The sequence below is a fragment of the Odocoileus virginianus genome, chromosome 19 (assembly GCF_023699985.2).
Source record: "Odocoileus virginianus isolate 20LAN1187 ecotype Illinois chromosome 19, Ovbor_1.2, whole genome shotgun sequence".
Lineage (NCBI taxonomy): Eukaryota > Metazoa > Chordata > Mammalia > Artiodactyla > Cervidae > Odocoileus > Odocoileus virginianus.
The window spans coordinates 9,819,951-9,834,216 of NC_069692.1; the positions used below are offsets into that span (position 1 = coordinate 9,819,951).

The window sequence follows — 14,266 nt, forward strand, 5'->3', positions numbered from 1 at the left end:
TCTTACAACTATGGCCTCCATAATCCATCTTTAATAATCTGTCCTCCATGACCTCACTAACTTCCTCTCCTGACCTATCGTTCTCCCACTCACTCATCCTGCTCCAGACACACATCTCCCTGTTGGTTCCTGAATGTACCAGCTAAAAGAACACTGCTCCTCAGCTTCCTCATGAGACAGTTGTCTCACTGCCTTTCATTACTCACTCACAACCCACCTTCTCACTGAAGTCCATCGTGACCATGGAACTAAACAACACAAAGTGACCCTACCCACCCCCGTGCATTCTCAGTCCCTCTTACCATACTCCACCTTCTCTTTTTTTCATGAGCATTTGTCACTTTCTAGCATATTAAATAATTTATTCATTATTTTACCATTTACTACTTTTCAAAAATAATGTACCTAAGTTTCATGAGGGCAGAGATCATTGTCTCTAATTCCAGTATTGAAAAGAGCACCTGACACTAAGTTGATGCTCAGTAAGTATTTGAGGGACATTCTGTGATAAAAATACAAAAGTGCTCGGGGCTGGTGCACTGGGAAGACCCAGAGGAATCGGGTGGAGAGGGAGGTGGGAGGGGGGATCGGGATGGGGAATACATGTAAATCCATGGCTGATTCATGTCACTGTATGACAAAAACCACTACAATATTGTAAAGTAATTAGCCTCCAACTAATAAAAATAAATGAAAAAAAAATTACAAAAGTCACTAGCTCTGAGGAGGCAAGTGATAAAATGGCCCAGGAAAAGAATGTAAAGTAAAAATGGAAGAGAATAAAGGAAGGGCTTTAGAAACACATGGAAGGAATGGTAAAGTTTAAGAAGCAAATACACATGGTTGAATAACCTAGTCAGCCTTTCCTCAGCTGACCCATTATCACCTGTGTGTATGCGCACGTGCTCTTTAGTCATGTCTGACTGTGACCACATGGACTATAGCCCAACCGACTCCTGTCAGTAGAATTCTCCAGGCCAAGAGTACTGGAGTGGGTTGCCATTTCCTCCTCCAGATCTTCCTGACCCCAGGGACCAAACCCACAGACCGATTCTTTGCCACTGTGCCGTCTGGGAAGCCCATTACCACCTACAGGCTCATAAAAGAGGTGGTCATGGCAGGGATGAAGGTGCCCACGAGCTCAGCAACATGGACTTCCACCCGCCAAGGCCGAGCTGGCCACAGACACTGCTGAGGGCCCAAACCTTCAGCAGCAGAGATACACTGAGTCCCTGATGTGCCACCGCCCCGTGTGGTCATCAGCAAACTCCCTGGGGGCACGCTGATGACACTGGGCAGGTTCTATCATGAAGCAAGGGCGTTGGTTCTTACTGGAATAGACCCTCACTCTGTGTGAAGACGTGTCTTCCCTGCACACAACGCTCCTGTCAACACTACCCTCCAGGGACCTACAAGATGCCTCATTCAACATCATGGTACTCCACCCAGCATGGCTTCTGACCAAGGAACTCATGTCAGGGCAAATGAAGTGAGGCAATGGGCCCTGCTAATCGAACCCACTGTTCTCACTTGTTCCCCAACATCCTAAAGCAGCTGGCTTGACAGGATGCTGGAATGGCCTTCTGAAGATTCAGTTACAGTAGCAGCTAGGGGGCAGCACGTTGCAAAGCTGGGCAAGGTTCTCTGGGAGGCTCTACCTGCTCTGAATCAGTGTCCAATACACGGTTCTATTTCTCCACAGCCAGCATTCGGAGGTCCCAGAATCAAGGGGCGTAGGAACAGAAGTGGCACCATCACTGTCATTCCCAAGTATGCGTGCATGCTTAGTCATTTCAGTCGTGTCTGACTCTTTGCAACCCTATGGACTGGGTGGGGCTATCATTCCCTCCTCCAGGAGATCTTCCTGACCCAGGGACCAAACCTGCATCTCCAGCTTGGCAGGCAGATTCTTTACTTCTGAGCCACCTGGGAAGCCCCAAGTGATCCACTATCAATTCCTGCTTCCTGTCCCTGAGATCTTTTGCTCCGCTGGCCTTGAAGTGTTCATTCCAAAGGGAAGAATGTCTTACTGGGAGACAATGATTCCAATGAACTGGAAGTTAAGACTCCACTGGCCACTTTGGGTACCATATTTCTCTGAATTAACAGGCAAAGAGGGAGTTACTGTCCTGGAGAGGGTGACCAATCCTGACTCTAAGGGGAAACTGGACTACCACTCCATAATGGAGGTAAGGAAAAGGATGTCTGAAATACAGGAGATCCCTTTAATCCCCGCGATTAAAGTCAATGGAAAACCACAACACCCAGTTCTGACAGGACTACTAATGGCCCAGGCCCTTCAGAATTAAGAATTTGGCTTCCTCTACCAGGTGAAGAATCAAGACTGGCTGAAGTACTTGCTGAAAGCAAGGGAAATGTGAAATGGGTAGGGGAAGAAGATAGTTATAAATATCAGCTATGATAACGTGACCAGTTACAGAAATGAGGATGCAATTATTATGAGTATTTCTTCCTTACTGTGTTATGAATATTTTTGTGTGTACATAAATATATATATATGTGCATATATAAATATATATAATACAGATGCAAAGATATATAAACAAATATAATTTTCCCTCTATCCCGTTATCATGTTACATAAGATGTACTGACTGTATATCACAGTATTTGAATACAGTGACACTTGAACAATGTGGGGGTTAAGGGTGCCAACCCTAACACAGTCAAAAATCCAGGTATATACCTTACAGTTGGCCCTCTACATGTGTAGTTCCCATTCAAGGATTCAATCAACTATAGATTGTGTAAGTACTGTAGTATGCATTTATTGAGAAAAATTCACATATAGGTGGACCCATATAATTCAAATCTATGTGATTCAAGGGTCAAATGCATTGTTAACTTTACATCATAGTATTAAAGTTAAAAGATATCAAGGAGAAAATAAACATCACCCTAGGGCTTTACATCCTCTTTTATGTTAAGTGTTAGCATGTTTCCAGTTTTTCCTGGAAGAGTTCTATCATGTTAGGCTCAAGTAGGACCTTTTTATTGTCTTTATTGCAGAGATTAAGTTCAGTTTAAGGAGACAGGCACAGCTTCCGAGCTGAAAAGGAGAGGTTAATTTTATATGGCAACGTGGCTAGAACACAGTATCCAGATATTTGGTCCACTATTCCTGACTTTTCTGTGAAGGTAGCTTTTCGATGAGACTCAAATCTAAATTGGTGTACTTTGAATAAAGCAGAGTACCCTCCATAATGTTGGTGAGCCTCATCCAATCATTTAAAAACCCTAATGGAACAAAGACTGGCCTTCCCTCTAACTCCTCAGCAAAAAAAATAGTTCAAGCCTTTGAACTTGAATCAGATTCTTCCCTGGGGCTCCAGCTGGCCAGTCTACCTGCAGATTTAGGACTGACCAAGCCTCTATAATCACTTGAGCTCATTCTTTACAATCAAAATCAACCAATAAACCACTTCCCCCTCTCATTATGTACATAATTACACACACACACACATCCTGTTGGTTCTCTATCTCTGGAGAACCCTATTATGAAGACTTACTAGATACTGGGTTAACTCTCTCTTCTAACCTTCACAATAATATTTTCAAATAACTATTATTCTCTTCAACCCAGAGACGGGAAAACTGAGGTTTAGGTGGGTTTAACACCTTATGGGGCTTCCCTAGTGGTTGAAGTGGTAAAGAATCCACCTGCAGTGCAAGAGCCACAGGAGATGCAGATTCTATCCCTGGGTCAGGAAGATCCCCCGGAGGAGAGATGGCAACCCATTCCACTGTTCTTGCCTGGAGAATCCCATGTTCAGAGGAGCCTGGTGGGCTACAGTCCACGGTGTTGCAGAGTTGAACAAAGCTGAAACCACTTAGCATGCACACATGCAACATTTTAACACAAAAAGAGTCCAAAGAAAACAGCGAGACAGCCGCAGCGGTCATGGCAGTGGTTGTAACGGTTTACTCAAGGATCCAATGCTAGTGAGATACAGCTGGAATTTCAACTTCAGCCGGCTGATTCCAAAGGCAAGGAATAATGTGACCTTTACCCTTGTGTAAACATGGAAACTGGACCGCAAACAAAGTAAGTGACCTAAACTCCCGACAGTGTTGGAGCCACACTTGGAAACCTACACGGTGCTCTTTCACCTACAATGTACTTGAGGTCTGACTCAAAGCCACTTTCACCTGGTCTGGAATGGCATTTCCCCATAATTGACCTTGACAGCAACAACTCTGTCACAGGAGAAAAAAAGTCATTTCTCTGTGCATATAGTTTAGAAAAGAAAATTGTATCTTCTTCAGATGTTCCTACACAGGGTAAATTTTTTACAAACATCATTGTATTTACAGGCAAATCTTCCTCAGAGCTGACTACTCTTTCCAAAGCACTAAATATTTAAACTTGCTCACCTAATAAGACATAAACTAGACAGCTGCCTCCGAGAAATAGAAAAAGTCAGCTTCTGGAACATGTTACCTGTCAAAGTCAGAGCTCAGACGCTCAAAACTCTTGAGCACTCGAAGGACCTGGACATCCTGGCTGATGAAGGAGGGCGGCAACAGGCCGTGAATGTTCAGCTGCTGCCTCTCTTCCAGGGTAAAAGCCAAGTCCTACAGAGAAAAGGAAAATGCAGTAACTCACGCGGGAAAAGGACAAAATGCACACCTACACACCAGTGAAATCAGTAAGCACGTGGAATTGAAAATCAGAAGATCTGGCATCCATTCAAGCATACCCAAGTGACTGTGAGAAAACCATGGGGTCTCTCCACACCTCAGTTTCCTTACCTTTCAATATTTAGGATAGCATTTCCAGATCTGTGTCGCTTATTGTTAGGATAAAATCAGGTGATGGATAGGAGGAGATTATCTGAAGACATGCAGGTGAAAGAAGATATAATCGTCAGTATTGGAATCATTAAATAGAAAAATGAATAGCAGTTACTATAAGAGATTTTAAAATGAGGAACATGAGGAGGTCGCCTATGACCTGCTGTGTTTCTATTGGGCTGGCCAAAAAGTTTGTTTGGGTTTTGCTGTTACATCACACACAAAAAGCTGAACCAACCTTTTGGCCAACCCAATACATACAAAATAGGTTGGAGACACTGTATCTATGATTTCAAGGCACCTTTTCCAACACTCCTCTCCCAAACTATCTCCTGCTTCTTTTATACAAAATTTCTCCCCACTGCATGGACACACCACACTCCTTTACCCTTCCAGGATACCAAGGACAAGAGTCTTTCTTCCCTGCTTCTCTCCTTCCAAGCCATACCTCGAATGCCGCCTCCTCTGTAAAGCCTTTCCAGTCTCACCCAGTAAGCCCATTGGAGCCTATTATACCTACATTATCAGTTTACATGAACACTGACTGTACAAAACAATAGTATTACAAACCATGAGGCTCAAAAACAAACAAACCAAACAGAACTGATGAATGGATACAAAAACGCAGAATGAACCTAAGAGACAGGCTGGGATATAATATGAGGGAAGTGAAGCAGAGACACCCCAGTAGTCATGAACCTGGCAAGACTGGGATGAGAAGTCTCCCTGGGGAGGTCTCTTGCTCCAGATACTGAAGTCCAAGAGGCTTGTTCGATTAGACTGTGCCCACTCTGGGTCTGGCCCCACCATGACCATGCGTGGCTTTGCTCCACTAGCAGCCATTCCCTTCAGTGCAAAAGCTCCCAGTGTTACATGGTTGGTCATGGGTCCTTTAGATTCTAATGCACGTGGACAGTAGCAGGATGGTCCCCCTCTGAGAGGATACCCCTGCCTATCCAGTCTAGTGCACCCCCCTGCCCCCACTACCTGGAGCAGAGCAGACCCCACAGCCTCTCTGTCCTCTGCATGGACCCCAGTCCGCACCAGGGGATCCCATGGCGTTGCTGGAACCTTTCCAAGCCACTTTCTTTTTAATTTCTGCTTCGTGTTTTCACAAGAATGCAACCTCCATGAGGTCAGGGAAGTTTATCTCTTTTTTCCCTAGTGCTCAGAAAACCAACCGACCTAATTAGACCTCAGTAAAGTGCTACGTCGATCCCTGGGTCAGGAAGATCCCCTGGAGGAGGGCATGGCAACCCACTCCAGTATTCTTGCCTGGAGAGTCCCATGGATAGAGGAGCCTGGCGAGCCTCAGTCCACAGGGTTGCAAAGAGTAGACGCGACTGAAGAGACATGCACAATGTGCTACATAAACAGAATAGAAAGCTTTAAAAGCTTTAGAGACTGCCATTAAAAATTAAAAAGCATTAAAACTGCTGCTCAGGACACTGATTAGCCTATTAAGCCTGGTAAAATTGTATTTTAAAGTTAAAGTAACCAGAAAGGGATGTTTTTGTGAAAAAGGAATCTACAGAATGGAAGGCATAGTTCACCTGCTAAAGATACAACTTTTAATAAAGATACAAAGTAAAATGTCAGGAACTAACTCCTAGAGTTGAAGCAAAATTATATACAGTAATGTATTTGTAAAAGAAGCCTCAACAGACTTTTCTTTAGCTCAAAATAAAACTTGTAAGTTAAAAATGGGGAAAAAAAATGCTGGGTTGAAGCTAAAAGTCTCAGAAGCATATAAATGTATGTGAAGAAGCAGCAAACTTCTGAATGTTATGCCCTTGAAAATCTGCCTACAAAAATAGTAATCAAAATACTAATATTCTGAGAATAAGGCTCATTATTAGAAGTACCGACACAGGCTTGTTCTTTCGCTTTATAAGGCACTAACTCATGTATTGGTGTCATTAGCCAGTCTTTTTACATGAATTTTCGAATGTCTGGTCTGAAACAATTCCTCAGTCTAACAGGTTTGCCATACCCTATGCCATGTAAACAAAAATGCCATCTGGATATCTCTTGATATTCCTTGATGTTTAATAACTACAAACTTCCATACATTGTTAGCCAAATTTTCCAAGATACACTTACGTGCCAATTCAACTGTTAAGAAAACAAAAAGAAACACTAGGACTTAGGAATCGGGAACACTGGGCTGAGTTCAAGTCCTATGACTGGGCTCATATTGCATTGCCGTGCACCATTCTTAGTTGCTCAGTCATGTCGGACTCTTGGCCACCCCACGCACTGTAGCCCGCCAGGCCCCTCTGCCCGTGGAGAGTCTCCGGGCCAGAATACTGGAGTGGGTTGCCATGCCCTTCGACAGGGCATCTTCCCAACCCAGGGATCAAACCCAGGTCTCCCGCATGGCAGGCAGATTCTTGAAAGCCCGTGAATACTGGAGTGGGTAGCCTATCTCATCGTGAGGGCAATCTTTCCCACCCAGGAATCAAACCAGGGCATCCTGGATTGCAGGCGGACTCCTCACCAGCTGAGCTACCACGGCTCTTCATGAATTTTTTTTTTTTAAATCAATGAATATTGGTACTTCCCTGGTGGTTCAGTGGTTAAGAATCTGCCTTCCAATGCAGGGAGGTGAGCTCAATCCCGGGTCAAAGAACTAAGATCCCATATGCTGTGGAGCAACTCGGCCCACGTTCGGTGACTGCTGAGCCCACGCCACAGCCAGAGAGTTCGTGCTCTGCAATGAAAGGTGCTGTGTGATGCAGTGAAGATCCTGCATGCCACAACTAACACTCAACACAGCCAAATAAACTTGAAAAGGAAAACGATGAACATGTAAACTTAAATCTTAAAACCCCTGAAAAATTTTAAATATATATGGCAGTTTTAAGAATGACACATCAGTGTGATTCCTCCCAACCAGGAGCTTCCCAAAAAGTACTCAGAAAAACAGTAAGTTGAATATTTAACAATGTAATAACCCCTGCTCTCTATTTCATTGTTTCAAACTATAACAGAGACATATTAATAGAGGTACATTTTGGAGAAATTTATACACAGGTCAGTTATGTCTAAAACTTGACAGTGACATGCTAGCTTTAATATATTCTTATTAAAAAGGTGAGATAACATGTATATTATCTAGGGTGAAACAGATCACCAGCCCAGGTTGGATACATGAGACAAGTGCTCGGGCCTGGTGCACTGGGAAGACCCAGAGGGATCGGGTGGAGAGGGAGGTGGGAGGGGGGACTGGGATGGGGAATACATGTAAATCCATGGCTAATTCATTTCAATGTATGACAAAAACTACTGTAATGATGTAAAGTAATTAGCCTCCAACTAATAAAAATAAATGGAAAAAAAAAAAAAGGTGAGATAACATATCTGCTTCAAAGAATTTTTACCTTAGGGTTCTCCTGCAGGGCCAAGAAAGGACAGTGTGTCCAAGATATAACTGCAGGTTCTAACTTTCAAATGACTTCTATTGAGTCTTTTTCACGTAGTTCAAAAGCTTAGCTATATATTAGGTTTCCAGACCATTTATAATCCTAATTCCCTAAAAGCATTCTCATAAACTGGAGGTTCAAGCCTGGTTTTCCTCCTTCCTATTACGTGCCTTACTTCTTAAAAAACCTTTTGGACTAAATCCCTAGACGTCAGAATGGTATGTTGTTTCACTTCTGAGGGCAGCAAACAACATGACTATTCTTCTGGATGCTAATAATTAATTATGTGTATCTTCTTGAGAAAACTGAGACTACCTAGCAGAAATGAAAACAAAATTCCTGGCATAACAGAAGGCATATTGCAAACCATGTTTGCACAGAGCAAACATGACTGAGAAAGAAACTTTGTCCTGAGTAATGTATTAGAAACTATGACCACAAAAACAGAACAAATAAGATCTACATTCCATGAAAACAATCTTTATTGTTTCCAGTGAACTTCAGTAGTTTGCCTTCTTTTTTCTAGATAATGACTAAAGATAATCAGGCCAGATGGCAAAAAGGCAAACACTATCTAAATCAGAAATTTCTTGAAGACAATCTATACACATGTGGGAATTCATTATGACAAAAGAATTCATTAACTTTAATGTCTGCAGCTGTAATCATATTAAGGCTGGATGAAGCATGAGCTGGAATCAAGATTGCCAGAGAAACATCAATAACCTCAGATACACAGATGACACCACCCTGATGGCAGAAAGAGAAGAAGAGCTAAAGAGCCTCTTGATGAAAGGGAAAGAGGAGAGTGAAAAAGTTGGTTTAAAACTCAACATTCAGAAAACGAAGACCATGGCATCCAGTCCCGTCACTTCATGGCAAATAGATAGGGAAACAGTGGAAACAGTGACAGACTTTTTTTTTTTTGAGCTCCAAAATCACTGCAGATGGTGACTGCAGCCATGAAATCAAAACATGCTTGCTCCTTGGAAGAAAAGCTATGACCAACCTAGATAGCATATTAAAAAATCAGAGACATTACTTTACCAATAAAGGTCCATCTAGTCAAGGCTATGGTTTTTCCAGCAGTTATGTATGGATGTGAGTGATGGACTATAAAGAAAGCTGTATGCCAAAGAATTGATGCTTTTGAACTGTAGTGTTGTAGAAGACTCTTGAGAGTCCCTTGGACTGCAAGGAGATCCAACCAGTCCATCCTAAAGGAAATCAGTCCTGAATATTCATTGGAAGGACTGATGTTGATGCTGAAACTCCAACACTTTGGCCACCTAATGGGAAGAACCGACTCATTGGAAAAGACCCTAATGCTGGGAAAGATTGAAGGCTGGAGGAGAAGGGGACAATAGATGACGAGATGTTTGGATGGCATAACTGACTCAATGGACAAGAGTTTGAGTAAACTCCAGGAGTTGGTAATGGATACAGGGAGGCCTGGCGTGCTGCAGTCCATGGGGTTAGAAAGAGTCAGACACAACTGAGTGACTGAACTAAACTGAGTATAGAGTAATTCCACTTTCCCTGGTGGCTCAGATGGTAAGTATCTGCCTGCAATGCAGGAGACCGGGGCTGAATCCCTGAGTCAGGAAGATCCCCCAGAGAAGGGAATGGCAACCCACTCCAGTATTCTTGCCTGGAGAATCCCATGGACAGTGGAACCTGATGGGGTACAGTCCATGGGGGTCACAAAGAGTCAGCTACGACTGAGCGACTAACACTTTCATTTTCAAACTTATATAAGTAATGATTATAAAAATATAGCTAAAATATACTTGACCCTAGATACTCTAAAACTTTTAACAAAATATCATAATCTTACAATACCCCAAACATCTAGGCATTACAGGATATAAGCAAGTAAACCATATTGTAGTTTAAGTGATGTTTGCTTAATTTCAAAAAAGAAAGAACACCTCTATTAAGACAGCAAATGGATTTTGAAAATATAGACGAGAGGTTTAATTAGTTTAAGTATTTCTTACTTAAAAGTCAGAACTTTTATAGATTCCTTATAAAGGCTGAGAAGTTGTTAACCGTCAATGTCAACACTAACATTAATAAAGTTTCAAAATCCTTTCAGCAGGATGGAGTGCTGTTGTTCTCAAAGTTTTAAGGTAAATTTCACATTTTTCACAGTGGCAAAAGGCTCCTGTTAAGTAAGTAGACTGGTAATTCTTAGTAAACTATTGAAACAACCAACATACACAAAGGATAAAACTAAGTCTAAGATCCTGGTTCAAAATGCATATGAAAAATCCCAACCAAATGCGTAATACCTATCGCCAGAAGAGTCTCTAGTGACCACATGGACATTTGCACTTCATTGAAAGGATTGCTGCTAAAGCTCCAATACTTTGACCACCTGATGCCAAGAGCCGATTCACTGGAAAAGACCCTGAAGCTGGGAAAGGTTGAGGGCAGGAGGAGAAGGGGGCAACAGAGGATGAGATGGTTGGATGGCATCACTGACTCAATGGACATGAGTTTCAGCAAACTCAGGGAGACAGTGAAAGACAGGGAAGCCTGGCGTGCTGCAGTCCATGGGTTCACAAAGAGTCAGGTATGACTCAGCGACTGAACAACAACAACAAATGTGTGTGTGTGTGTGTGTGTGTGTGTGTCTAAGTATGCCTATGATAATATGTAAAGTGATTACTCAGATAGTGCACCAAAAGATCAGGATTCAAAGATAATTGTCTATGCTGACTCAATTTGATTTCTTAACTCTTTGAGGAAGCAGAACAATGTAGAGTGGTGACCTATAGGGTAAATGGGAAGGAAATCCGAAAAAGAGGGAAGAGATGTATACTTATAGCTGATTCACTTAGCTGTACAGCGGAAATGAACACAACACTGTAAGGCAACTATACCCCAATTTTTAAAAGAAGGACTCTATAGAGTATGAAAATTAGACAGCAATTCAACGCATTTAGTGACCAGTTAAACTACACATGCATGTGTAAATGTCCCTTGCCTAGAGCTAAATGGTGAATCCCCTTCAAGAAAGCTTTCCTCCTCCTCTCTGGGTTACAGAGGTGTCCTCCAGTGTTCTCACGTCATCATGTACTTCTATCATGGAACTTCCTCTTCTTCATTATTTCTGTTTAACAGCTATTTTACCCAGAGATCTAGGTGCTTCTGAAAGACGGGCACCATGCTACTCATAATTGTATGACAGCACCTAATTCAAAGTCATGGTGGAGTAGTGCCTCAATCAATTTTAGATAAACAAATGGATAAATAAATAAATGGATCTGAAACAACTTGTCAGTTTCATGTAGTTCAGTTCCATGTAGTTCTATTTGGAACAACCAATGCACCCCATTCAAAATAAAAAAAAAAATATAATATATACAGTAATACAGAGAGCCGGTGGTTTGAAATCTCAAGTAACAACTGGACTTTCCACACATACATTAGATTATTCAATTAAATTAATTCACTTGTGACAGTTTTTTAAATTGACTTTGACCAGGCATTCAAGATCAACTTAGTTGGACAAAACAACACTTCCATCTACCAGAGCTTGTGGGGATTTTCTTTAAGTACTTTCATCTAAACAAGGGCTTCTCAACCTCAGCACTAGTGACAGTTTGGACTAGATAAGCATTTGTTGTAGGCAGCTGTCTAGTACATTCTGGGTATACTACAGGTTCCATTGATTCGTATACTTTAAACTTACATGCATAATTCACCAGCAAATATGAATTCATGGCAACATAAATCTATTTGCATTGAGACCCAAGTCTGATTCACAAGTGGGCTTCCCAGGTGGTGCAGTGGTAAGGAATCTGTCTGCCGATTCAGGAGATGCAGGTTCGATCCCTGAGTGGGAAAGATCTCCTAGAGGAGGAGACTGCAACCCAATTCAGCATTCTTGCCTGGGAAATCCCATGGACAGAGGAGCCTGGTGGGGTGCAGTCCATGGGGTCGCAAAGAGTTGGACACGACTGAGCACACACACACTAACTCACAAGTAGAAATTATTTAACACTGTGGTTTTGAGTAGGTACTTAAAGTGTCTGGGGTTAAATGGAGACTCTCTTCAATTTCTGCATCTACTAAACAGGAGTAATCAAACATATGGAATACACAGTCTGTGTGTGTGTTATGTGTGTCTCACTCTGTTGTTGAGAGGATAAAGTGAGACCAGATATTTCTGCATCCTATGTAAATTATAAAGTATTATAAAAATGCTTGTGCTACTCACTTTTAAAACAAAATCATGAATACATAAGAGCTAAGTAAATACTGACTTTTATTCTTCATGGTCTTGGTACTGTCAGAAAGTTCCTGAATTTAAGAATCAGTTTTTCAGACACCCTGTCTGTACTTTTTGTGAAGATCCAATTTAGTTCCCTACCAAAGGCTGTGAGCCTAAGGCCCACATGCCCGATAATCACAGACTGCCAAGAAATGAGGAGGTGTACTTCAGGAGTCTTTAGGCACGGGCATCTTTCTTCACTAATTCCATGTAACTAAGTGTTTCCTTCCATTATAAAAGAAGGAAGGAAACAGAGGAAATAGTAGCTCCTGTGACTCTGTCATAAATAGAAATAACATAAATAGAAATAACAAATATTTTCATATCACATTAAGTCTGTGGCATGTATCTTAAATATCATTTATCATTACTTTGAAATTACAGTCGTTTTAGGACCAAAATATGGTTGTTTTATAACATGAACAGACATGTAGTCTAGTCATGTTGATGACCTTCAACAATCTTTTTAAAACATAATTTTTTTTTTTTCAAATTTACTTGGCTGCCTCAGGTATTAGTTTCAGCATTCAGGCTCCTATATGGCAGCACATGGACCCTCTAGTTGCGGTGCACAGGCTCAGTAACGGCAGCGGGTCAGTTTGTTGTTCCTCGGCCTGTGGGATCCTAGTTTCCCAACCAGGAATCAAATCCACGTCCTCTGTACTGCAAGGCAGATTCTTAACCACTGGACCACGAGGAAAGTCCCTAAATCTTACTTTAAATTGTCCATATTTAAATATATTGTCTTGCTATTTAAGTCTTTAATAAAGAGGAATATATCTTACAATATCCCACATTTATTTTTCCATGTTCTGATAGCTACATTTTATTATAATTGGTTTTTTATGTAACAGTATTTATTATTTAAAAAATTATTTATTTAAACCATTGATTGAAGGAGACACACAGACTTCACCAAAGTTCCAAAGGGTACTTTGGCAAAAAGTATGTTAAGAACTGTTGCAAAGAATTATGCCTCAGTTCCCTAAGGGATATATATACACTTCACATGATGTTCCCAGAAACACCACAAGATGGCTTTCTTGCTTCAGATCCACAGTGGAGATTTTCAGAAATATTTTGTCTCCTCTAAGAGTTAACTTTATGGGGGATTGTAAAGCCCACTGTATTGATCCAGGTTCTCTAAAGAAACTGAGCCAGTAGGCTATATGTGTATACAGCACACATATGAAGCAATTTACCGTAAGGAATTGGCTCATGCAATTATGCAAGCTGACAAGTCCCCGGGTCTGAAGTTGGTAGGCTGGAGGCTCAGAGAGCCAACAGAATAGGTTGAGTCCAGGTCCAAAGGCTGGAGAAACCAGAGTGCTGATAGTATAGCTCCAGGGCAAAGGCCTCTGGGTGTAAGACCCAGGAAGAGCCAAGGAGTCAGCTCAAGTCCAAAGGCAGAGAAAAAACCCTGATGTCCCAGCCTGTAAGGTAGTCGCTCAGTCGTGTCCGACTCTTTGCAACCCCATGGACTGTGGCATGGGATTGCAAATCTGTCCATGGGATTTCCCAGGCAAGAGTACTGGAGTGGGGTGCCATTTCCTTCTCCAGGGACTCTTCCTGACCCAGAGATCAAACCTGGGTCCCCAGCATTGCAGGCAGACGCTTTACCATCTGAGCCACCAGGGAAGCCCAGCCTATCGGCAGTCTAAGAAGAGGGGTTCCCTCCTACTTAGGGAGGGAAGTCTTGTTTACGCAGTCTACCAGTTCAAATGTTAATCTCATCCAGAGACAC

At 42.0% G+C, this 14,266-nt stretch overlaps 1 protein-coding gene across 1 annotated transcript in view; it reads right to left on the reverse strand.

Annotated features, from left to right (window-relative positions):
* The window catches only part of ME1 (malic enzyme 1), a 197,130-nt gene that overhangs the window by 166,712 nt on the left and 16,152 nt on the right, over nt 1–14,266 (reverse strand). The window contains exon 2 of the mRNA XM_070449842.1: nt 4,463–4,596. Within this exon, the coding sequence (XP_070305943.1) occupies nt 4,463–4,596 (134 nt within the window). The remainder of the gene's footprint in view (nt 1–4,462; nt 4,597–14,266) is intronic.